The sequence below is a fragment of the Podarcis erhardii genome, assembly GCF_964252035.2.
Source record: "Podarcis erhardii genome assembly, chromosome: 9".
In the NCBI taxonomy this organism is placed as follows: Eukaryota; Metazoa; Chordata; class Lepidosauria; order Squamata; family Lacertidae; genus Podarcis; species Podarcis erhardii.
Genome location: NC_138512.1, coordinates 44,994,414 through 45,021,784, shown reverse-complemented (window position 1 = coordinate 45,021,784; position 27,371 = coordinate 44,994,414). Strand labels below are relative to the sequence as shown.

At 42.9% G+C, this 27,371-nt stretch overlaps 1 protein-coding gene across 3 annotated transcripts in view; it reads right to left on the bottom strand.

Moving 5' to 3' along the window:
* MAML3 (mastermind like transcriptional coactivator 3) overlaps positions 1 to 27,371 on the bottom strand; it is a gene marked incomplete at its 3' end in the record, with an annotated part of 271,284 nt that overhangs the window by 123,232 nt on the left and 120,681 nt on the right. Inside the window, exon 1 of one of the 3 annotated variants that reach the window (XM_081876071.1) lies at positions 15,812 to 15,838. The exons of the other annotated variants lie outside the window; for them this stretch is intronic. Coding sequence (XP_081732197.1) covers positions 15,812 to 15,823 — 12 coding nt within the window. The 5' untranslated portion in view covers positions 15,824 to 15,838. Of the gene's footprint in view, positions 1 to 15,811; positions 15,839 to 27,371 lie in introns of those variants that run through there. 3 annotated transcript variants of the gene reach the window in all.

Below are 27,371 nucleotides of genomic sequence, written 5' to 3'. Positions count from 1 at the left end.
AATGTTACGCAGCAACCTTGAGGGAACACATGCAGATCGTACAGCAAAAAGGGGCAGTAAGGTCTGCTTATTGACTGGGGAATTGTCCATAGAGGCCCTTAGAAAGATGCTAACAGCTAACATGCTGGCCACTGTGGAAGTGAACAGCAGCAGTTGGTAGGGTGAGGTCAGTGTGGTGCATAACACAGGCAGTGCCAATCCGGTGCTCTTGCTGGTGCAATTGCACCATGCAGACCTTACTACCTCCTCACTCCTCTCCCTCTCCATCCTGGCTTGCAGGAGCGACACAAGTGACCAGAGGTCAGGTGAATGCCACTGCCTACCTGACCACCTGCTACAGGAAGGGAAATAATTTCTAATTCTTTTGAACAATAAAAAAGAACCAGTGTTAACAAAAGAAAGTCTGAATCAACAGCAATGGAAAATGTATTGTTTTTTAAACAAACCCCCAAAACTGGATTGGTTGAAGGGAACCTAAAATCCTTCATGTTGTTGGATTACAACTACCATCAACTCTGAATGTTGGCCATACTCTTTGGAGCTGATGGGAGTTGGAATTCAACAACATCTGAAGATTAACCACTGCTGCCCTGAACTTCAAGGTATCTCCTTATAATTAATGAATCTAAGAATATCCCTGCTTACCTACAGCATGCATGTCTCCAAATTATACCAGTGATTAATACACATCTACCTTGTCTACACTTTATATAAAAACTACTGCATCTGATATTTACTTTGAGAAGAAAGTATTTTAAAACTGAAGCAAATGGATAAAAATGGACATAAAAGAGCCTTTAGGTTTATTACTAGTTGCTATCATAAATGACACCCCCTTTTTATTTCTTTTATTGATTTAAAACATTGGTTACAGGTGATCCCAGTGCAGGGTGTAAAATTTAAAGCAAAACAATTGAATAAAGCACAGTTAAGAATACACACCAACCCATTTGAACCACCTGGAGAATTTGCACAATAATATCCCTCATTTATAGAAGCTAGTTCTATATCCAGCACTCTGTACATATTCAAGAGGCTAATGAAGTTTTACATCCCATCCCATAACAGCCTTGTGCTTTTTGACAATCTTAAGAGTTTCTATTTTTTTGTTTTTATTTTGCTTAAAAAGAGCAAAACAATAACAACCTCACAATGGTGTTTTCTATAGCTAGATCTTCACTGGGTAAACAAGATCCAAGGCAAAGTCACTGTGAGAGTTCAGCAGCTTACCACTAAAAGCTCCTAAAAGTACAGAGCTTTGTATGTTGTTTTCAGGTGTGTTGCGGAAATGTACCACAGCACATCCACAAAGTGGGCTCCTGTTAATCCTTACTCTCATTAATGGACTTTCATTTGTATCTTTTCATCCTGTTGTGGTAAAAAAAAAAAAAAATACATACTGCTCGGAATAGGTTTTGTCTGTCCAGAGACAAAAGATTTTAGGATTATATTTATGTTGGCAATTAGGTCTTTTTCACTCAAAAACTCTTGTCTTGCTGCATGCAACAGCCATGTTACTCCCCTCTCCCACATCACATCTTGACCACTATCTTAAATTAGCTTCTTCAGGGGTTTGGAAGCACCTCAAAACACCTGTGTAAACTGAAAATCTACCTACAGAAGTACACCCACATTCCCAAGGTAGAAGCCCTGCATTAGCTTTCCGCATTCTCTCATGTCATAAAGGAGAGCAGCGGGTGAGTCTCACCCCTTTCCCAGGTCACAGTTCCCATTGCCCTTCATGATTTGGAGCACAAATTGTAGTCCAACTGGAAGGTGCCAAGTTGGTGGTGGCTGCTGTAACTCATGGAGGGCAATAGGGACTGCAACACAGAGGCAGAGCTGGTATGTTCTTCATCACCATGTGAGGCCTTTGGAATGCCTGAAGCAGGCACAGGCAAACTCCGGCCCTCCAGATGTTTGGGACTACAACTCCCATCATCCCTAGCTAACAGGACCAGTGGTCAGGCATGATGGGAATTGTAGTCCCAAACATCTGGAGGGCCAGAGTTTGCCTATGCCTGGCCTAAACAGAGCTAGAGTTCTATACAACTGCCACAAGCACCTATTGGCTAGGACCTGCAACATCATTTCTTTGGCCCAAACACATACTGCTTTGGATAAGCTTTGAAATCAATTTTTGAAGACATGTACTTTAGTATGTTTGGTACACAGAAGTACATCACTTGTTGGCAAGTTAGTTTCTCTCTTTCCTCTTTACCTTTGAGGGAGGAAAACACGCTTCATCATGGCAAACCAGAGTTATCTTTGTCTACTGCTGTAAGGGACAGTGATTAATAGAAGATCAGTCTGTTCACAGTAGCAAAGACGTGTGCTTCTCAACAGCTTCCTTTCTTACAGCTCTAGAGATGGCCAGTCATATGGAGACAAACACTACAATTCCCTGTGCACAGGTGGCAATTCCATGCATTTAAGAGCCCCCTTCTATGAGTGGTCTTCAGATCATGGCTTGAGTAACGTTTTGATTGAATAACTGCAAAGGAGCTGCATCTCTGCAGAACTAAGTAATGCCTGAGCAGGGTTTAAGACTGTAATTATGACCACAGCATCTGCCATTCCGGAAATCTTTCTTATTTTCTTTCAGGGCTAAAGAAGAAAAGAATGAATGGTGTAATACCCGAGCTTTGGTTGGTGGGTTTAGGGGCAAAGTATGTTTTTATCATTGATTTTCCATTGCTATTGTGAACGCCTTCATGTTTCTGCCTTCTGTGCAGTGTGCAGCTTAGTTTACTTGCTTGAATAATCTGTAACAATTTGCTCTACAGAGAGGTCTTACCAGTGAGCACCTGCTCTCTGTTTCTGGAAACTATAGCATAAGTGGATCTGTGGATAATTCTGCCGGCGACTGAGGACTGGACTTGACGGTCTGCTAACTTCATGTCTTCTATAGGAGGTGGGGAAAATACTTTGTCCTTAGATCCATTTTTAAAACCAGTGGTTAGCTCCCCTCATGAAAAGGTACTTTACATACACCCAAAAGAAGCTCTGCCATTAGTGCCAGATTTTGTTGGAAAAAAGGAAAAAAAGATACCAATTCTAGACTCTTTCATCCAAGACAGCCACAGGTGTCACTTGGTTGCCAAATGCCTGCCTGAGGCTCTTCTGACTTTTGCTTCGTTAAGACATGGGCAGCAGGCTTCATAGAACTTTTGCAGCACATATATTAGGTTTGGTTCCCTCCTCCCCAACTTCTTGTATTGTTTTTAAGTTTTAAGGTTATCATATCATTACTGAGGGCTCATCCACATTTACATTTCTTCCACTGCTTCCCCCAGGGGAAACCTACTCCTTACCTTGAAACTGGAGGAAATGTCAATTGGGTTTTTCACAGATTGACATTTGTACCAATACAGCTGTAAAGAGTGGATTTTCCTGAGGAAGTGAAACAGAAAACCACTCGAACCTGTTTCTAGAAAGCACAGGACAAGTGGAAAACCAGTCGGATCCATGCTTTTTCTATGCACAAGACAAGTGAAGTGGGGACGAGCCTTGAATTTGCTGCTGTTGCTCTGAGGATGATTTCAATGTTTTGTAAATATGTTTTTAAAAAAATGATGTAAGCCACTTTGTGGAAAGTTTTACACCCTTGCACTTTAGCAGAATCCAGAGACGGCTTTCAAAAATTCCACAGTATTTGATTTATGAGATTCCTCCAATGGAAGCCTGAAAACACTCCAAAGTGCTAATTTGTTTCAGCAGTAGCTTGCATTCATGGAAAGGGAATCAAGCCCATAAGACTACTACTGAAATTAGGACAATGAGAGCAGCATCTGCAGTTGCTAACATCGAAACTATTGTGACTGTTGAATGCAAACAACTTATTTTGTGCTACAAAGGCCACTGGGTGCTTGGTCTTCCAAGTGCCGTTTTAGAGAAAGCCCCAGTGAAGCAAATAAGCTGACAAAGCATGTCGAGGATCACAGCTGACAGGCTTTGAAAGAGATGTGGATGCCAAGAGGAAGGGCTTCTGTTTGACATTTTTTCCTGAGGGTATAACAGAAACTGTGTGCTCCGAGGAGGATAGCTTCAAGAACATGGACCAGAAGGTCAAACTACACCACAGGAAAAAAAAGGCATAAACACAGGAGTGGAAGAGACAAGCATATGGAACATCTCATCTGGTATACTGCCACACCACATAACAATAGATCTGGGTCTAAGTATTCCATATGAACAAAAAAACAACTGGAGGGAAAGGACAGCATGACTGCACCATCATCAAATATATACCGTAATAGCTTAAATCTCAAGATCATAGAATCGGTTCCTTTAAGGTGGAAGGTTATGAGCCACAGTTCTAAATTTCTTACAGTGCCTCCCTTTATCCCTCATTTTATCATCACAACACTGTGAAGTTGGTTAGACTCAGACATAACAAGTTGGCCAAGGTTGTAACTTTTTATTATGGGAGAGGTCTCCCTGCAACTCTGGAAAAGTGGCTTGTCTTGCCTTTAGAGCAGCAATTTTAAGGAGGAAAGTTTGTGGGGATGAGAAGTTACATTATTTTGGGGAGCAAAATCTTATCTGACTGCCTGGTTTAGATAATTACTTGAACTGTGTAACATTTTATGCATTTTAGTTTGTTTTGTAATAGCTTTAGCTGCACAAATAAATAATATTTGTATTTGTGTGGCACAGCAGGTCACTACTCCTCATTCTTTTCACACATGCATGCTTCTGTTCCCCCCTGATTCACCCGTGAAAACAGCAGGGCTGGTATACCACCCCAAATTTTAGCATTTTATGCCCACGGTTAAGCTTAAGGGGTCCGCATAGGCATTTTTTTTCTAGAATCAAAAATCGCCGAAAGGAGCACTAAGCATGCACTATATTCCATCAGTTTTCTGAAGTGGCTTCTACATTGTATGGAAGCTCAAACATAATGTGGAAATTAACAGTTAGGGAAACATGTGAATGTAGCCCCAGATAGCACTATTGCACACCTATAAACCACAGAACATTGCATTTACTGGTTTGCAGAAGGAGCGAAGCAGAATGTCGTCCCTTTCTTATTCAGTATTGTACTGGCTTTGCAGTATATTCAGAGAATCCAAATTATACAATTGATGTGGCACCTCAAGTTGACAAACTTCTAACGCAGGAACCTGGAGCCCTGAATATGGAGCCAAGTTAGCATTGCTAATGTAAATTTTAATTTTTCTCATTCAAACATTTGACCTCTTTCCACTAGCATCAAGGATGCACACCTCTTATCAACTATTGCGAAGTCTAATATCCTTACTTTTCTTTAGAACAAAAGCTAAAAACACATTTTGCTGACAAAGGGAAATGCAAAAGAAATGTTAATAAAAACACTACCCTAGCAGAATTTCCATAACCTAGAAAAATGAGTTTGCCCACTGGAGGGCTCTAATATTGTTTCAACTACCATAGAAACACATCAAAATGTTGAAACGGAAATTATTTCAATGTATGGGAATAGAGCATTCAAATATGTACAATATACCAAACTCCATGGATATGCATACATTTTAATGGAGGTCAGAAGTAATCTAACTGTGTTTTGCACTTCTAATACAAAAGAATGGTTTCTCTCTTTCTTCCAGTTCTTATGAATAACCTAATTAAGCATCCACCTGTTAACTTTTCTTTTGCACATTATCATAGAATGTTCACACCAGTGTAAAAGAAACTAAAATAAATTATTTGTAATATTTATGCAGCAGTACACAATTTTAATTTGGGGCTTAGGTCTACTGTTTCATTTTTCAGAGGTGCTAGGTGTTCATGAACCTGGTGGCCCATCTCTGTTTATATGGCTGACAGAGTTGCTCAAGACTGGCTTGTGAACCACATGGCTAGACTTCCCCCTGCAGTGAGGACATGCAGGAAAATATCTGCCTTTCCCCAGGACACTTTCCTAAACCCCTAAAGCACCCTTTCTCAACCTGTGGGTCCCCAGACGTTGTTGAACTACAACTCCCATCACCCCTAGCTAGCAAGGCCAAAGTTCATTCAGGGATGATGGGAGTTGTAGTCCAACAACATCTGGGGACCCACAGGTTGAGAAGCACTGCAAGAATACAATACACTCACAAATAAAACCAGCACTACCTTTAGATCACAAAATGGGCTCCTCGATCAAACTTGCATGTGAATAATCATAATCACAGCATTCCATTCCAGGCACATGAAACCAGTCGCAAGGCCTAAATTCAGGAATATAGGAAGCTGCCTTATACCAACTGCGGTCCATTTATCCATTCAGCTCAATATTGTCTACATCAGTGTTTCCCAAACTTGAGTCTCCAGCTGTTTTTGGACTACAGTTCCCATCATCACTGACCACTGGTCTTGCTAGCTAGGGAGGATAGGAGCTATAAACCAAAAACAGCTGGAGACCCAAGTTTGGGAAACACTGGTCTACACTGACTGACCGTGGCTCTCCAGGGTTTCAGACAGGGATCTGTGTGGAGATACTGCCAGGGATCTTTTGCATGAAAAGCAAATGCTCAACCACAGAGCTAAGGCCCTTTCCCCTGTTCATGCAACTTCTTCCTTAACAGCCACCTTGGGAAGGGAGGGTGGACTATGTGAGTAAACACTCCAACCCTCACCCCTTGACATGGTCTGTCCACAAGTTTTGTTGTTGCTCCAGCATTTTCTGAGGGAGACAGAGGTACAACTCCCAGAGGCTTCCAGGGTGGCCCCCGGCTTATTCCAAACAGCATATAGCATCAGGATACAATTATTCAAATAATTCCTGTGCCTTAAGGCTTGACAGGAAACACTTTCCTCTCCCAGTACCATGCAATTGCTGTCCCCAAATCCTGCCACTGGTGCCTCAGTAACAGCATGAAATGTAACCTAGGGCAAAGTAACACCTTCTCTGGGAGAAAAGGCCTGTTTCATCTTCCATTTGCCAGAACAGGGAGTGGACTGGGGTGAAACAAGTGGGATACAAGTTCACAAATTTGTGAAAGAAGGATCTTAACATGTCAGGACTTTGCTGCAGGAAAATGCCCTTGCCTGTTCGTTTTTCAGAGTGTCACATGAGCGTTCATGCAGTTCAGTGGATAAGTGTTGATTCCTTTACAATACAGAGTGTGCTGATTATTTTCAATAGAACCATGTAAAAATATTTTAAACAGTTCCAGAAACTGCACCAGGCATGATGCAGCAGAGTGGAATTCACACTTCTCTAAACTTTGCAATGCAGTTCCTCAGTGGATCCTGGAGGGTATTCTGCAGCTTCGGATGGTGCCTCCCATTGGCTCAATGGGCAGGGTCTAAACCAGGGGTCAGCAAACTTTTTCAGCAGGGGGCTGGTCCACTGTCCCTCAGACCTTGTGGGGAGCCGGACTATATTTTTTTGGGGGGGGGATGACCGAATTCCTATGCCCCACAAATAACCAGAGATGCATTTTAAATAAAAGAACACATTCTACTCATGTAAAAACATGCTGATTCCTGGACCATCCGAGGGCCGGATTTAGAAGGCAACTGGGCCAGATCTGGCCCCTGGGCCTTAGTTTGCCTACCCCTGGTCTAAACCTTCTGACCACCTCCCCCAGGGCAAAGGGCCATCCTGTCTGCCCAGATCAACCTTGCCTCTTGTTACCTCTTTCATCTACCTTTCAAGCCTGACCTTTCCCCACTTTTCTTCCAAAAGGCAGCCAAGGAGGGACAATCTGGAAGGAACAGGATGGCTCTTGCTCCTGGGTGAGGTGGTCTGAATGTTTAGACCTTGCCTGTTGAGCAAGTGGGAGGTGGCATCCCCAGCTGCAATATGGCCTCCAGCAAGCGCTAAGAATAGGAATTCATGGTAAGTGTTTCCACTTGTTCTATAACCAAAAAATGCATATTTTAGTGAAAAAGGCATTCTATTAGGGAAAATTGCCTGCAAAAACATGAACATTAGTCAAAACTGCATACAAAAATAGAGAACTAAAATGCTAATGAATTTTCATGAGGATTTTAAAAAATAAGAATTTGCAAGTTGCTGCAGAAATCATAAAAGCATAGAATTGTAAGTTGGATAAATAAGGAAGTGGGAGAACCATCCATAATTTCAACCGTTCTGAAGTTATCATAGGCCATATGATACTATGATACCCTTTACTAAATGCAATGCAGCTTATTTTAAGAATATCCAAAATGTGAAATCTCCCTTACATTCGGTGTCTGGCATTCTCCTAGATTAAAATAAATTTCACTTGTGTATATGGCCTTAAACTGCCTTCCTATTTTTTTCAGGACTGGGGGAAGGGGAGAGGAAGAGAAATCTGGGTATGAAATCATTTCACAACAAACCAAATTTTATAACCTTCCTGAAAGATTAAAAGAAATTTATTAGAAAGTTGGACGTGCTAGTTGGTGCTGCTTTGAGAAACCCAACATGACATTCTTCAGGGTTTTCCTTTTAATTTAAAGTACTATATCAGGCTGATATAGGAAACATTATAGCCTTTTGGCTTCTTGCCTGAGCAAATAATTATTTCTGCTGCTTAGGAAAAACACCTCCTCTCGCTCCACTTGGTAGCAAAGGGAGATATCAAGGATCTCACTTAAAAACATCCAGGCTGCTCTTTTGGAGCCCTTCATCCAGTACATGCTAACACCGTTCTGCTGGGAGATTGCTATTCTAACATAATGAGATATTAATGAGCTTTGCACATGTTCCAACCCGCAACAGCCTCCCCCCCCTCTTTCCCACAAAACTAGAGATTCTCGTCCTGTTTTTTTCTGACACTGCAGTTGTGCTTCTCTCCCCTTTCTCTCCCCATCCCCGTTCTCCGCCCTCCCTGCCTCCCAGCACTGCTGCACAGTTTGCCTTAAGCTGCCAGCACTAAACAGCACCAAATGGGCTGGCACCGTCTTGTTTCCTGGCCTAATGGATGCTTGTTTAAACACTGGGGCTGTTTGCATTGCTGCAGCTCACTGCATGTTAAACACAGTCCTCTGAAACCCTACGCCAATCCAATAAAGGTATCAGCAGTACAGCGTGGGGAGGCAATTACTATAAGGTCCCAAGCGAGCCTTCTAAGCTCTAGGAAGGAAAATTTGATCGAACAACTAAAAGGAAAATCTGATTCGGCTCAGCATCACGTGGAAGACGCAAGGCTTAACTGCAGCCAGGTCTGTGGAGGGCAGAGAGAAATCAATGGAAGAGCTAGTGAGAGCAAATGCACATTGTTAAGAGGGGCTTTAAGCATTTGCCTGTTAGAAATGCCATCTGCTGCATATACCAAGAGATCGGCTCCCTTCTCTCTCTTCCCTTTGAAATCCTAAAAGATGCGGAGGCTTTTATTTTTTAAAATTTTTATACCGTGAAGCTTCCCCTGCAGGCCTCTCATCAATCTTTAAAACAATTCTCTTCTGATAAAGGTCCCTTTTCCAGTGCAATATCATTGTAATATCAAAGGGGTGAGGTAAAGAGATGAAAACCAGAATGACAAAGGACTCGTTATAGATATAGATATATATATCTATATCTCCACCGGCCTATTTTTCAAAGACTCTCCCCTAATGATAGTCAATATTTGAAGGAATCAGCTCTCCACCTTTGCAGGGCCAGAAATCCAGGAAGGGGGAGAAAAAGCTGCATATCAATTCGTTTTAGCTGAGAAACAAAGACATTTCCAATGCGGGAGGGGGGACCCCACTTCCTCTGTTTGAAATAGATAATGGAAAAGTGCGGAAACTGTTGCTTCTTAGTTCCGACTTACTTTAACAGCTTCTAAACCAGGGCTTGCTCCAAAGGGCACCTTTGCTGATGAGATGGAAAGTTTCCCCAAGAGCCTGTCATGGATACATTCATTATGAAGGATTTAGGAGCATAAGACATGCCACACAGAACCAAACCAACAGTCCATCTAATTTGATTTCCTGCCTCCAGCAATAGATCCCTCCACCAATACTGGCAAGGAAAAGGCAAAATCCCCTCGCCTGCTTCAAATGCAGCCAGCTGGTTTTTACTGTGTTGGTTGATTTCTGCTTTCAAACTGCAGTAGTGATTCGTGGATGTGCCTCATCTGGCAATGGCAGTTCATTTTTGCCCTGGGAAATTGGCAGACCTTTGTGCTGACCAGCAGCAGCCTGGCTAGCGGGTTCAAACTTTGACTCAAACCAAGTGAAGTACCTCTCACAGCATCGTAAATCCAGTGTGATCCAGAGCAGAGGATGATGCCAAGGAACTATTGAACTCAAGCATGGGGCAGCTTTCTGGATTGCAGGAAGCAGCCCTTTCTGAAAATATTGCTAAGAAGTGCATATATTTTCAGGAGTCTGAATCCCTGGTAAAGTAACAGGAAAAAGCCTGCCTGAAAGTCATACCTAACTTTATATCTTAGGCTCACTCAACTTCTAAAGTTTAGCACTTAAAAAAGAGGATTAAAATAATATACAATGGAACATGATGTTCTTGGGATGCTACTGCTGCAAAGGAGATGGAGAAGCAGCTGAGATGTATTGGAGAGTAAACAGAGAGAAAATGTATCTGTGTCCCACAAGCAAAGTATACAGCAGATGGGACAGAAAAAACTTCTGCTTAAGTACTAACAAGAGGAGAAAGACAAGAAAACAAAATGAAATATCAATGTCAGATCAAAGCAAAGGCCTGGAACACAGAGGCCCAACTCTGCAAGGGGTTAGATTTTCCAACACAGATTTGCTTGTCCATCCATGCTGATGAAAGTGTGCTGAATTTCCTCCCACACATCATGCATTCTAATATAAAGGCTGGGGAAATAGGGGACTTATTAAGCATTAACACATTAACCACTCAATGCATTGGTGATCTGTAGCAGTAATCCTTGGCAGGCAACTCTGATTAGGGAAGGTGCTCCCTTGAGCTACAGTCTCATGGCCGGAGTAATTTCTTAAGGAATAGCTCATCTACCCTGCTTTTCCTTCATGATTCTCACTGTGTAACCTGTGTACATGGGAAATACATATTTTCCTATTTGACAACATGTATACATCATGAAACATGCACATGAACAGGTGTAATTCCCAAGGAATAAAAGTATCATATGGATGTTTGAAGTCAAGTAAGGTGGATGATATTCTCCCACCTATTTAATTTTGCTGACAGGGTACTTTTTGAGCAGAAAGTAATACAGTAAATTAGCCTTACTCCTTTGCCTGTGAAAAGGTATGGATAATGAAAGGAAATCATGAGACGTTCCTGATAGGTATTAGCTTTCTGATCTGCATTCACTGCATGTGTTCGTGTGTGTTTAACGTCTGTTTGCCAAGTTGGGTTATGCAAAAGTCATGCCAAAGGCATTAAAAAGAAGATGGGGAACACTGCTTGTCTTGCCACTTTTACAGGTGTGTATAACACACCAGCATGTGGGTGAGACAAGCACATACATTGTTAAAAGAGTATGAGACATTTGGAAATACATAAATGGCCTGACTTCCACTGAAACTGCCCTTGGCAGACCCACCTCTGTTAATGCAGGTCTGTTCTAATCATGTATAAGATATGTGTGGCAGGGCAGAAGGAGAGTATCCAAGTTAAAAGTGCAAAGTGGGTGTGCTCATGGTGATTCTTGAATCTTCCTCCCTTTCATAGCTTAATGCCTTTGAAGTCTGTCGTGCAAGTTAAAAAAATATTCAGACCCAGCCAGGTTACAAGAAGAGAGATGAGCCCAGCTGGGAGAACATCACCTTGAAGACTACACTGAACAAAGAAATGCCCCTCTTACTTTTTAAATTTGCCCCCCGTCCAACCTCACACTTAATGTGTGATTGGGCAGACTTCTGTTTGAAGAAATGTGTCTGCTGCTATCATATCTGGTTTGGCTCTAAATAGTTTCTCATTTGCTACTATGTTGAAGACCTGATTTGTGGTTGTATGTGTTTATGTCTACATGAAGCACTATGAAGGCTTTAACAGGGTTCCTGCACCATTAATTAAAATTTCCTGTTGAAAGGGCTTGCCCATTTTACTGCTTCCATTGGAAAGAAGCACATCTACATCTAACCATGTCACTTCTGTCAGAGCCTGTCCAGAAAGAGTACAAACACTAGGAAGAAAACTTTGTCCTATCAATGCTCTAATTAGAAGTTAGGAAAAACATAGGCTCAAAAAGATGAGGCACAGAGTTGCAGTGGTCGGCTTTAAAGAAGAGGAGATGCTAGGAGAAAACACCCTCTTGTCTCCTGGGCTGCCTCTTTATGACACAGTGGGACAGCTAATCAGCAAACGCTCAAGGCCAAGGAAGAAAAAATGTGGACACTCCTTTCATTTAAGCAAGAGACTGGATTATCATTAGCTAGGACACAAAACCAGAGCCCTAAAGACTCAGCATGTGGACTCCAGCAACTTCTATTCTTCATTTCAGGTTTACTCTAATTTTGCAGATGCTTTGAATTCAGTGGGTTCTCTCTCTCTCTCTCTCTCTCTCTCTCTCTCTCTCTCTCTCTCTCTTTCCCTCCCTCCCACACATTATGAGACATATGCACAAATACATGAGTCTCCTGCGAGGCTGGGGCTGTGCCAAGTAAGGAAGGTCCCAGGAGCAGCAACGTGTGGGGTTTTTGCCAAGCTATTCTGATGGCTGAGACTGTCATGATCCCATCAGGACAGCCCATGCCTGCTAAATATTTGCCTAATCCAACATGGCCACTGATACTTAGGGTCTTATAATAATAAATATTATTATAACAGGCAGCTCTTGACACTCAGTGCTATTCAGCTTCCTGAGGTCAGCCTCAGATTTTGTTTGAAAACAAGGAGTTCAGGCATGTGTGTTGTAGGGTGCTCAGAGAAAGAGAGAGAGAGAGAGAGAGAAATGGATCACCAGAGTCCCTTTCCCCACAGAGGCTTACAATTCCTGTCCCTGCTGGAAATACTTTTGCAAGAAAACAAACAAACATTGGGTTCCCACAGCTCCTTCTCACAGAAAGACAGCACATCACTCACTGATCCTTCTGCTCCCTGTTCTTCCTCCAGAGATTCATATGTTCCTCAAGTAGTAGTGGACAGTTCAGTAATATCTTTTTTTCTCCTTGTCATCCAAACACTCTTATAACATTACACAGCCAAATAGCAAATAAAGTAAAAATGAACTAGGCAGAGGGAGAATAACCCTTCAGAACAAAACTGAAGAACCACTTTCTGAAATAAGAATCAGAGAAATCAGAGAACTGAATGACATATTGTAGTCTACTCCCAACCACTATACTCAATCGAAGAGTGGAAAGTTCATTTCATAAAAAAAGGAAATAGTTGTCAGTTGACGTTCAACACGTCAAAAAAGGAACTAAGTCCACTTCACATTCGCCCCTTCACAGAACAAACCAGTTCAGTCCATGGTTCAATTCAAGTTCATCCAAATGTTCCGCAACAATTCCACCCATCCCCCAAGAATTTGGAACATTATTATTATTCATATGTTTGATTTATTAACCACCTTCAAAACCACCATCTCAAAGCAACTTCTATATAAGATCATTAAAAACACAAAAATGACAAATACACTTAAAACAAGACAAAAAAACCTAACCAATAGACATTCATGGTAAAGACTCATTTATCCAGCTGGGAAAGCCTGTCAGAACAAAAGTGTCTTCAGGTGTTTCCAGAATATTCAGGCCATAGCTGTCAACCTTCCCTTTTTTTGTGGGAAATTCCCTTATTCCAGCGTCGTTTCCTGCTGCTTCCCACTGCTATCCCGGATTGTAGACTGTCCCCGGGACAGGTGAGGCTGCTGATCCCTTTTTTTTTGAGGCTGCTGAGAACTTATTTTCAAATCTGAAAGTTGACAGCTATGATTCAGACAGAAGGCACCTGCCTTATCTTGATAGGAGTAGCTGCACTAAAAGGGGGTGTCTTCACACATTACAAAATATCACATGTCATGGCTGTATTCCATGTGTGCCTAAAAGGTGCAACACTGTCAGATGCTGGTGGTGGTTGCTCGTGAGTAACCAGGCAGGACTCCGACCTGTCTTTTACAGGTTTTATTGTGCAAACTATTTACAGTGCAGATCCACAAAGTTCATGTCCATCTTAGTCACTTGCAGAATCCGGGAGTGGCCCCTTCCGGCTTCTCCCCCAGCACAGGAACTTCGGCACCCCAAGCCTCCTCCTCCCCTCATTGCATTTCACCCCTCTGCTCAAGCTGGGTGACGGAAGTGACGTGCGTCCCCCCTGGCCAGCCTGGCGAGGTGAGGCGCTGGGGCTCTCAGCAGCATCCTCGAGCCCTTTCCTCGCTTGGCTGGCCCCTTCCCTCTCTTCTCCACTGGGGGTGTGGCTTTTCCCACCGCTGGACAAGGAGCTGCTCCTCAGGAGTTTCGGAGGCTCTCTGTATCCCAATGGGCCCCCTGCCTCCTTGTCCTGTTCCGATGGCAGTCTCCTGACAAACACTTTCCCCCCTCTTTTAAAATGTAACATATATCCTACTATAAGGTCTCCACAACACATGTATAAACAGTGTGTATTTAGTAGGTAGGTATGTGACCACAAGCATTGTGACGTGTGAAGCAGCTCTGATTTTCAAACTTCAGAGAACTTCTCTCAAGACACACTTTTCAGCATCAACCATCTGATGTATAAGAGAGCTACCATTATGCAACTGAACCAATGCTTAGAGAAGCATCTCTTGGCTTTGCTAAGTACTTAAGGCCCAAGGCTGTACATTAATGTGAACATCTGTTTGATTTTCATTATTAATCATGCGTTTTCACTTATGTCCATCCTCCTTAGCAAGCCATTGCCCTTCCCTACACAGCACATCTCTATTCACAGCCATATGAACCACAGCAAATCAAGCCCTTTTCTCCAAACAAAGCCCTATGAATACTCAGGAGTTTATTAGCAATGACTCCAAGCAAAGGAATGCTTTAACAAAGAAGGAAGCAACCGTGCCACGTTCACTGGAAGGAAAATGTTTTGCCCCTTATTAACGCCATCTTGCTTTATTTGCACCAAGAGGAGGGAAACTTTTCCAGCCCAGGGGCCAGATTCCCTCCGGGGCAACCTCCCAAGGACCACATACCACAGCAATGGACAGAGCCAGAGGCAAAAGTGGGTGAAACGATGGATAGGACTCTTATCTCTGTAGGTCATATTCCAGCCATACACAACCAAAGGTTTCTACATCCAGTCAAGCAAGCAGCAGCATCACAATCCAATGTCTTATTTTTGCCAGGCAAACACACTCTAGGAGGCCACAGAGAATTGGTGAAGGGAGAGCTCCAAGGGCCAGAGGGCTGCATTTTCCCCTGGGCCTGAGGTTCCAGACTCCTGACTTACACCAAGGAAGGCCTTCTGTATTCCTGGGCAGGGTGGGGGACCACTCTATCTTTGTGAGATAGGCCAAAGGTTTATTTTACCACTCAAACCACATTCAGAGCATTTGAACTCAGGTCTAGCTGGGGTAATACCAGGGCAGATGCAGGATATGTGCATGTTATTATGTTAAAAGGGCAGCATGTGGAACATGTGCCAGAGATACCTGGAATCAACCATGACCTACAGTAAACTGTAAGTACAGACACGGCCTTTAGATAGTGGGCCAAATGGCATGACTGATTCAGAATGATAAAGCTTGCACGTGAAGACATGCTTTTACTCAAGAACTAGTTTTCTAAGCTTGTCCAAAGCAAATGTGCTTTTGACAACATGCCAATGCTTTAGCATAAAGTAAAATCCAATATTTAACACAGGTGAATAGCTTCATGTTAAGCTCACATACTCTTCATTGTACAGTAGAGGGTGGATCAAATGATTTTGAGCCACATTTGTTAGCTACATCTTATCAAAGGTATATTAATTCCAAGATGCATGTACATGTATATATCTATATCCTACTACCTTTAAAATCATTTTTCATGTCCAGGTGGCTTAGAATCTGCACTTCTTTTTTGTCACCTATTCCCAAGCTCCATGCAAGCAAAATACGTACAGCTGAAACATAAATTCTGTTTCAAAATATGGTCCGTAACCAGAAAACAGAAAACAAATATTTTAAATAGGAGCAGTCCAATAATATACTAGAATACTCTACTAAAACAATGTTCACCCCCCCACAGCCCACAGCAAGCTAAGATGGCCACTTTATTATTAGTATTATTGCATTACAGATTTTAGCCGTTCTTAATAGCCCATGTGTCAGGCCATGGCCTCCTCTGCATTTAAAACACATTATAAATTATTGTTTGCAGCTCAAATTTTATTCTGCAGGGACTGTGGCAAATGCCACTTATGCAGCTCTTCTGCCCATAAGGTAAACAGCCTGGATAAGATCGCTGCACCATGCTAATGGCAGTAATCTTCCAATCCCATAGGGCCAGTTTAGATGGTTTACCTTAGACATGTGAATTTATGTTGTTCTGTTATGAGAACTTTGGGGGGGAAGAGGGGAGTTTTCACCAGGTGACAGACTGCCCTACCACATAATATATCATTAAAAAGGAAAACATCTGGCTGCTTTTTAATGCCAATAACCAGGAAAATTAGTGAGAGAATAAGTTTAAAATCTATACTGTGGGAAGTAGTATTGCTCCTATTTTGACATCCTACCTAATTTTCAATTGTCCTTGACTAACATAAGCTCACGCTGAATTTTGTATTCATGTGTGTGCGCGTGGTTTAAGAAAAAATAAAATGATATAATTTTGATTTAGTTGGATTGCTCTTTAAGGCATTGACTCTCCTGTGGATATCACAATAATAAGCTGCAGTAAGCCCCCAGGCTTGCATGTCCACAGTTTCTCCTGCATAGCCAAGAGGAAAACTTCAGAAGCTTATACTTTTGCTTCTATTTCCAGGTGATTAGCATCATGAAGCTGCTTATGAAGTCTGCCTATGTAAGCTAACCATGTTTAGTGCAAACTATGGGCAGCCCTGTTGAGTGCGCAAGCGGACCAGGGCTTCTTCATGGCTCTGTCTCAGTTCTGGAACTGCCTCCCTATAAATGCAAGGAGGGTCTTGACCTGGATGGTCTTCTGACAAATGGTGAAGGCTTCCTTACTCTCCCAAGCTTGCAGAGGCCACATTTAGTTCAACTTAACTTTCTTCTACTGTCTAGCTCTCCTGTTAGATTGTTATGATTCCATTGCTCATTTAATTGTACTTTACATCAGTTTCAGTAATTCCCATTGGAATGTATGGTTTTGACACAAACCACTCTTTGATATAAACTGTATTTATTTTTTTTAAAAAAAATGAAAAGCAGTATGCAGTGGTGCCTCGCAAGACGAAAAGAATCCGTTCCGTGATTCTCTTCGTCTAGCAGTTTTTTCGTCTTGCGAAGCAAGCCCATTGACGGCTTAGCGGATTAGCGCTATTAGCGGCTTTTAGCGGCTTATCAGTTTAGCGGATAAGCGGATAAGCGGCTTAGAAAAAGGGGGGGAAGGGGGGAAAGTCGGAAAAACTCGCAAGACATTTCGTCTTGCGAAGCAAGCCCATAGGGAAATTCGTTTTGCGAAGCACCTCCAAAACGGAAAACCCTTTCGTCTAGCGGGTTTTTCGTCTTGCGAGGCATTCGTCTTGCGGAGCACCACTGTACAATAATACAAAATAAATGAATAAACAAATCATGCACACCCCTCGGTTTGGACAAAAGGCAAAGCAGAAAACCACAGTTTATATAACTGAAAGTAACTTTTCTGCCATGCTCTTTGAAACTGTGTGTGGGGAGGATACGGGAGGGGAAATGCATGCAAACCTGAGGCTCACAGTAGTTCATGTGCATCACAATAAACATGTCTGTTTATCAGTAAAGGTAAAAAAAAGAAAAAAGGTAAAGGACCCCTGGACGGTTAAGTCCAGTCAAAGGTGACTACGGGGTGGCGGCGCTCATCTCACTTTTATCAGTAACACCCTTCCACCTTTCATGTGTCCCTTAAAAGGAAAACATTTGCTAAAGATACACACATGCACACATTTAACAACAATATAGCATTTATACAGAGCTGCCTTTACTAAGATGTGTGTTGGAGAGGAGGAATGTAAGAAACAAATACAGGCTGCCATTGGTAAAGAGAACATGAATCACTCCCTAAATGTGACTAGATTCCCTGTTCTTGATGGTGCCCATATTAACATAAAGCAGGGCTTAGCAACCTTTTTCAGCCGTGGGCCAGTCCACTGTCCCTCAAACACCGTCCTTCAAACCTTGTGGGGGGCTGGACTATATTTTGTAAAAAGAAATGAACTAATTCCTATGCCCGACAAATAGCCCAGAGATGCATTTTAAATAAAAGCACACATTCTACTCATGTAAAAACACGCTGATTCTGGGACTGTCCGCGGGCTGGATTGAGAAGGCGATTGGGCCGGATCTGGCCCCCGGGCCATAGTTTGCCTACCCCTGCCCTAGTGCCTCAGTCAAGAAAAGCCTGTATGATTTAAAAGGATAGTTGTGGCCAAACCACAGGGGGAGCCAAAGCAGAGCAGACTTGCAGCTAGCTAATCTTCCTCACATTCAAGGAGGCTTCCTCCGAAAGGCTTGTGACTAAAATTCAGGGTAGATAACAGAAGTTATCAGAGCACTACAGCCAGAGAACTAAATTTCAAACTAGCACTTTAAACCAACATTACCAGTTTACACACACAATGTTTATTTCAGTGAGCGGAAGGCTGGGAGAAGACTGTAAAACCACAAGGCTGCTATCATTGGCCCTTGAAGGAATCCTTTTTCAAATTGCACAAAATCCATGTGTGTCGGAGCTTTGCTGCTGTTACAAAACCATCGCAAAAATAGCAGCCAAATTCTGAGAGAGAGAGAGAGAGAGAGAGAGAGAGAGAGAGAGAGAGAGAGAGAACCTTTACAAAAGCAAAGTTTATAGCATGCTATAATTAAGCTCACATCCTGATAGAGGGAGCATGAAGTTTTATTCTAAATATAGCAGAAGTCCTCTTTATTGCACAAGTCTCCCCTCCTCCCTCTTTTAAAGTGAAATGTAAAAAATGAGTCACTGATATTGTCAGTGGCCTCCTTACCATTTAGATTTACAAAACAAATCAAGAAAAAAGCTAACTAAAACAGAAGGCTTTTGTTTCCTCTCTTTTCTTTTTAGCAAAGTGTTACTTTGAGTTTTTTTAATGGATGGGCAAATAAGAGATTATACAGCAGCAGTGCTCAGTGGATCAAACCCCATACTCTATATAAATAGCTGAAAATAAATAAATAATAATAAATAATAATAAATGTTATCCAAGGCAGACAACTAATCTTGTGCTATAATACTGACACTTTTAGCAACTGTTTTGTTTGCTAATATACTTTCTATGTGGATGCTCAGATGTTCACCATTAATACAGGAAAAATCTTCCATGTGGATTTCCTAAGACTGAAACTTGTCAAAGGGATGAGCTGCTCTGTGATGATCTGGAAACATTTTCTAGAAAGGTGGCTATTGCTAATGCACTAGTGGGCTCAAAGCACATAAAATGGAAGCGACAAAAGAGAGCAGCATTAAGGACATGGAGCCTGTTATTGCTGCAAAGTGCAAGGTTCTTGTGAACCACAAGCGTGGGCCCTGCAAGAAGATGATTGCTGCACTGAGAAAGGCATGGAGCAATGCCTAGCTGGTTGCTAGACGATGTACCAGAGCATTCAACTCACTGCTGACAGTAGCAACACTCACAAAATGTACAAAGGCACCAAGACAACCTTTGGACCAACAGTCAGGAAAAACTGCACAGCTGTAAACTTTGACGGGAGAGATCATCACAGACCACAGCAAGCAGATGGCGTGATGGGGCAGGACAGAATCCCAACAGAAGTGCTAAAAGCCAGCTTCAATTCCCCTCACATGACACACCTCCACGGCTTTCTCTTGCCATGTTGAAAAAAGGATCTGTGCCACAAGACATGCATCTCCCCAGCATTGTGACCCTCAAAGAACAAAGACGACTGCTATGATTGTAACAACTGCCACGGAATCTCCATGCTGTGGGGGAAGCCTCTGCCCATGAAGGTCTCAACAGATTACAGTCACTCACTGACAGGGTCTATCCCGCCCCTGAGCTTTAGAACTCAGGAGGTCAACAGTCAGCATGATTTTCTCACTGCACCAGTTACAGAAGAAATGTCAACAGCATAGACACCCCTTGTGCATTATCTCCATAAACCGGATGAAGACCTTTGACCTTCTCAGCCAAAAAGGACTCTTTACACTGCTCAACCAGACAGAGTGCCCACCTAAGCTCCACAAGATGATTGTGTCCTTCCATGAGAACATGCACTGTACTGTCCATCCTTGGATGCCTTCCCTAGAAAGAGTGGTGTGAAACAGGGCTGAGTTCTTGCCCCAACTATCTTTGGCATATTTGTCTCCATGTTGCTCTCCTAAGCCTTTAGTTCAACTGTAATAATAATAATAATAATAATAATAATAATAATAAAAAAACAACTGCCCATCTGACTGGATTACCCCAGCCACTCTGGGTGGCTTCCAGCAAAACGTTCAAACACGAAAGATCATGTGTACTTCCATTTAAGGAACAGCAGGGGTCTGTTCAACCTGGCCTATCTTCACACACAAAAGCACAGTGGGCTCTTATCAATTCCAAAATATAAGGTTCCAGTCAAATGAGAGATCACATTGCGCCAAGTATTCTAGAACAATCTTGTTTCTATGGAGAAAGGCAGAGTAATTCGTGAAGTGAGGCTACTGTGCTACCTGAACAAAAGGCAAGTCTCAACTGGCATAAGTATTGTGTCATCTTCACTAGATTCTAGTTGGTGCCTGAGTTAAGTTCAAAGTGTTGGTGTTGGGCTTTAAAGCCACAAATGGCCTAGGATTAGGGCAGGGGTCAGCAAAGTTTTTGTGGCTTGGGCAGGTTCATGGTCCTGCAGATGCTGCAGTGGGCCAGAGTGTGAGTGCAGGCATGCACGAACGCTATTTTTGGTGCTCCTTCCAGTGTGGAGGAGGCATGCACAGCTTCCCATTGGCTGCAGGAGCTTCCTGCAGCCAATGGGAAGCCGGCCAGCGTCGCAGAAGGCGGTCCCCGCTCTGCTCCACGCCGGTTTAGCGCGGTGCATGGGAACCGACTGAGCAGGTGGCGGGGGTCCCCGAGTAGGTGGTGGGGATCCATTGCAAACCCCTGAATTAGGGTCATAGCAACCCCATATATTTAAAGCACTCTTATAGCACTTTAACAGCCATAGCTTACCCCCAAAGAATCCTGGGAACTGTAGCTTGTTAAGGATGCTGAGAGTTGATAGGAGACCCCTTAAACTATCAGACCACTGCACTATTCTGGGTCAAAATCAAAGAATCCCAGATTTTGCATAGCTTCACCCAAATTTATTTGCCAACAGGGAGTGGCAAAATCAGCAGAAAGCAATAAATGCTATTCATTCGTTTTTTTCTCCAGTCCCCCCTTTGGAAACAGTAACCCAGTCAGGAACGCAACAGCTATATTTCAGAAGGCATCTCAAAATTGTCAATTTCATCTCTGTGATAGTAGCATGCATAGCATAAGGTGCAAGGCATGGCATAAAACAATTCAAAAACCACTTTTATGAAGGTTGCTGGTTCTTGTACTGCTGAGAATGCCAGATTCCATTAAAGTAGGCTTCTAGGCCTCATGACTGCTGTGAAATACTTTTCTTTTTCTTTCTGAAACATCAGTAGCAAAATACTGGATCATAGAATCATAGAATTCTTGAGCTGAATGGGACCCTGAGGATCCTCAGTCTAATCCAACTCCCCGCAGTGCTGCAATATGCAGCTGTCCCATACAAGGATGGAACCTGCAACCTTGGTGTTATCAGCACCAGGTTCTAACCAACTGAGCTAACCAGGCTCCAGTGTAATAAAAATAAAATAAATAAAACAACCCATCATTTTTAGTCCATTCATCAACATACCTATCAAATCAAATTCTTCATGTTTGAAGCTTATAGTTTTGATATATGAATGTTGCATGCTCTGCCCACCGGCTGAGGTGTGACTATATTAGCCACATGTTACTAATGTATTCATACTGTAGCCTTCTTGTTCATAACATATATTCCAATCTGCCTGTCAATCACAACAGAAATATAAAGAAGAAAGATATATGTGCGGGTAATTCAAGAGGCTCAAAATGTATCTTGCTTAAGGCTGCTCCTCTGCCCTCCAGTTTCTTAGATTCCAATTAACACTTCTAGTAAAGAAAAGCAAACTAGAAACTTCTGTATTATATTGTCAACGCCACTCCCCCCCCCCATCTAGTATTTTCCAGAAGTCTTCACAAAAAAACCGGGATAGCATGAATATGTCACAATGAGAAAGTTTACCATTCCTCTCCCCGCCCCCACCCCCAGGCAATATTCTTTGTGGTTTCTCCAGTACTGTGAATGCATACCTCTGGTGTTTACCATCAGCAATTTTCAACATGCTGACATGGCTAAAAGTGACCACAGAGCAGACGCAAGCAAGCTAGAAGAAGAAACACAAGCGGAAACACTATGATCTTTCGACTCAAACTTTGCACTTTTTTGACAGGAACTTAACAAGGTGGCCTGGTTATCATGGGAGAGGATTCGATTAGTGCAACTTGGAGTAGACTCTCTCTCTCTCTCTCTCTCTCTCTCTCTCTCTCTCTTTCTCTCTCCTCGCCTTCTTTTTCATTAACCGACAGAGCTTTGTTCCTGATGTTGCTATTTTTGTGGCTGACGCATGCAAAGCTGTTGGAGGAGGGAGCCATTCCCACTACAAAGGTTAAATTTCTTTCCCTGCTGTTGGGGCTCGCAGAAGGGATTTCTTCTCCTTTCCCAACAATCTACCTTCTCATGCTTTAGATCAGGTGGTTTATCCTGGCACTGTCCTGTTCCTCCCCCCAAATTGTTTTAAAACAGTATCTTAAAGTCACCTGAAAACTGCTTGTAAACAGAAAGCAATTAAGGCTGCAATCCTATATCCACTTACTCCCCAGCAAGCCCTTCCGAAATCAGCGAGACTTTGTTTTAAATAGACATATATAGGATTGCTTTGAATATTTCAGAAATATTGATCAGATATCATTATTTTCTGATGTGTAGTTTAAATGTATAGAACTGGGTGATGTTTATAAAACCTATTCCTTCAACAAAAGTCCCCCCCTCTAAATGTAACTAGTAATTTAAGTATTAAAAGTTTGTGCAAGGCATATGAGAAAGAAATCCATAACCAACCCCTTTTTGGTTTGGCATACAGTACAAGAGAAAGTCCATTTTACAAAATGGAAAGTGTTAGCCTTTTGCCTTGTTTTCATTATCAGTTTACATACATGAGGGATTTGGAACCTGAGACCAGAAGTGTAGTAGTCTGGGGTTGAGAGTGGTTGAGGACCCATTACTGTACTATTTCTGCAGGAGAGGCCCAAGAGGGCCCTGTCTCCAGCATCCTAGAGCCCCACAATCAGCATGGAAAGAGAGTTCCTTAGTCACTGAGAGGAAGTATTCTCACCCTTCGCGCTGACTGAAACCAATCAGAATGAAAGGAGGGGAGTCAGCCACTGAGGATCGGCTCCTAGGGTCACTCTGGAAAAGCAGGAATACCACCCAGGAGAAGTTGCTCTGTATGTTCCAAAGCTAAACATTTAGGAAGCACAAGTCACTTCAGTTTCAAGAGAATGGTGTGCAAGTTCTGCTACGTACAATAGAACTACAAGGAAAGCACAACTTAAGCAACACTGAAAAAGATACTGGAGCACTCCAAATCATTTGCCCATGTGTATGCACAGAAAATAGTAAATCTAGCTGAAAGGCAAAACATGAACATCTGCAGTGATGGATGCATTACATCTATTATTATTATTATTATTATTATTATTATTATTATTATGTTATTGTATAATCTCATAAAAGTGTGTCTTCTTAGAAGGGTGTGTGGCTGTGGGCATCATAAAGGGACCCTGCAACTTCTGGATTTGCCACTACATTACTATGATACCCGTCATCCTTGACCACTGGCTCACGCTGGCTGGGGCTGGTGGGAGTTGGAGCCCAACAACATATGAGGGTGACATGTTCCCCATCACTCATATATGTCCCCCCCACACACAGATGGCCATGCGTCTTCCATCTTCTACCAGGAGGAGCCACAAGAGACAGTAGCCCTTTCCTCTGAGGGGCTCTGCTATCCTGATTGTCAGATTTCATGTATGTAAAATTTACTGCAAGCTATCCCAAGAGCTCAGTTCAAAGGTGGGGCATAAACGTCTCCAAATGAATGTGCTGCTTTATTCTGAGAACAGATCCTATTATGTCAAGGGCACGTGACTAGGGTTACCAGATGTCCCCGTTTCCCAGGGACAGTCCCCAGATTTACGATTAAGTCCCCGGACATATTCCATCCCTAGAATGTCCCCGGATTTCATCTAATGTCCCCGGGAAATGCAGCAGTGGCAGTCTCAGCAGCCTGGAGCAGTTGGCTCTGGCTGGCTTCAGGAGCTGCTCGGAAGCCCCCATATGATGGTGGGGCAGGGGCTCTAAGATGCAGCTTCCGGGCTGCCTCCACCTTCCCTGATCCCAGCAACTAAGCTGTGAAGGGAGGCTTCATGCTGCCTATCGGAGCAGCTTCCCAACTCCTACTTGCGTGCAAGCAGGAGCAGGTGGGGATATCTCAGCTGTGAATAGAGGCTTCACGCTGCCTATCAGAGCTTGCGTGCAAGTAGGAGGGGGCAGGGATCTCTCAGTTAGGCAATTGGAAGCCTCCCTTCCCAGCTGAGGGATCCTTGCCCCCTCCTGCTTGCACGCAAGTAGGAGTTGGGATGGGGATGCTCCTCAGCAGAGACCCTTGGGACCTTCAAGGCTGATGCATTTATTGAGGCATGGGCATCTGTAGGCAACAGTCCCCAAATGCAGGCATAAGACACCCAACTCCTTTCTAGAACCAGATTCACCTGTATTAATACAGCATGCTTTGCTGCATGATCCTATGCATATTTATGCAGAAGTAATTCACACCAATTTAGATGGGATTTATTCCCAAGTAAGTGGGAATAGCAATGCAACCATATTTTTTACTATAGTTGCCAGGGTTTAGGAGCACAAAGCAGATTGCCAACAAAATAACCCCAATATGCTTCCCAACAGATAAAAACAGTTCCCGGCAATATCCAAATATCACCAGCCAAATTTAAAAACAAGCATGAATAGCAGGATTATACGTCCTGATAGACTTGCTATAAGAGAAACATGTTTTGCAGGCTTCTGAAATTCTACAACAAGGCTGCCTGCCTAATATTAATAGGCAGGTGCTGTCACACTGAAACTCTGACTCCTCTCAAATGTTTGTTTTACAGTTTAACAATCACTGCTTTACAATGCATGCTTCAGGGTATGATTGTATGTTGGCTGCATGCTGCACTTAAAACTATCACCCATGTTATCTTTGCAGGGAGGTGAACTTCATATGGCTCCTAATGATGCTTCAGTTGGGGCTGGGCTATTTGGCTCTCACATTATGGTGATGGTATTTATTAGCATAGAAATGAGGATCTGGCTAACTCCCTACTCTGAAAACTATGTTAATAGGTCATCCCAAGACGTTTTACTACTAGAGCAGAATACTGCACCATTCCACACACACACACGGTCCCTTGCTTTTCTCTGCATCGTAAAAGGTAAAGGTAAAGGTACCCCTGCCCGTTTGGGCCAGTCTTGACAGACTCTAGGGTTGTGCGCTCATCTCACTCTAGAGGCCGGGAGCCAGCGCTGTCCACAGACACTTCCGGGTCACGTGGCCAGCGTGATGAAGCTGCTCTGGAGAACCAGCACCAGAGCAGCACACGGAAACGCCGTTTACCTTCCCGCTATAAAGCGGTACCTATTTATCTACTTGCACTTAAGGGTGCTTTCAAACTGCTAGGTGGGCAGGAGCTGGGACCGAACAACGGGAGGTCATCCCGCCGCGGGGATTCGAACTGCCGACCATGCGATCGGCAAGTCCAAGGCACTGAGGTTTTACCCACAGCGCCACCCGCGTCCCTTGCTTTTCTCTGCATGGTAGAGACCCTTGCTTTTCTCTGCATGGTAGAGACCTCTTTATCAGATGGTAGAGACCTCTTTATCAGATCTCCACAATAAACACTGGTGTGTGTATACTTTCTCACTATGGTGTGGGGCATCTAACTTGCAATAGTGATTGTGAATACAGCTGAGGGTTGGATATGCAGTATTGGTGGATAGAAACCACTGCATAATTGGCAGTAGATTTTTATGTGGTGAAGCGCCCTGAAATCTACAGGTATAGGATGGTATACAAAATTAACAAACAGTATATTATTTATTTATTTAGATTTAGATTTATATGGACAGCTTACGAATATATATACATATTTAAAGCTCCGTAAACTCCATAAAAGCAGCATCCAATAAACAGATCAGCAAAGGTTAAAATGACTGGGAGTGACTCTCTAGGGTCTTAGGCAAAGAATCTTTCCCTGCTATCTCACTGTAGATGCCCATGACTGAATCTGAGACCTTCTGCACACAAAGCATGCCTACTGCTACTGAGGTTGCAATATTGGCGAAATGGTGGAAATGAACTGATAGTAGGCACAACAAACACGTTTCCCTTCGTCCGGGAGAAATCTAGCAGGGAAACAAGCTAACATTCAGCCAAGCGTTGTGGGAGCCAGTGTGGTGTAGTGGTTAAGAGCGGTGGACTCGTAATCTGATGAACTGGGTTCGCATCTCCGCTCCTCCACATGCAGCTGCTGGGTGACCTTGGGCTAGTCACATTTCTCTCAGCCTCACTCACCTCACAGAGTGTTTGTTGTGAGGGAGGAAGGAAAAGGAGATTGTTAGCCGCTTTGAGACTCTTTAGGGTAGTGATAAAGCGGGATATCAAATCCAAACTCTTCTTCTTCTTCTTCTTCTTCTTCTTCTTATTATTATTATTATTATTATTATCCAGAGACCATTTAGCACTTCTACCCAGGCCCTTATAAGCTTTGGCCAAGGGATCACCTCCATCCTTATTTTGCACCACAACTTCTGAAATCAGTCCTGGACACCCTCTTAATAAAACCTTTGGGGGGCCAAACTGGAATATCTTGCTGCCAGTCGCTAGCATAGCTCCAGAGCTCTCACCCCTGAACCAGTGCTGCATCTCCCAGCATACTCCATGCTTGATAGTTTGTGAGAGGCTGAAAATAGTAACCTCTTCTCAGAGACAATGATAATCCAGTGCTTATTAGTGGAGCTTCTAGTAGTCATACAACTTCACAAATTTCAAAGGTACACAATCTCTGATGTTTCATCAAGTAGGTAAGGTGTGTTGTTGCTTTTAAACATCCTTTCTTTCACAACTACACTTTAAATTCCCCCCAAATTTAAGACAAATAAGGGCAATGCAATAATGATAGAGTCACGAAAGATAATGATTTGCATCTCTGTGAGTGGCACAGAAAATCATTAATTAGGCATTCAGAGTGTAAGTATATATGT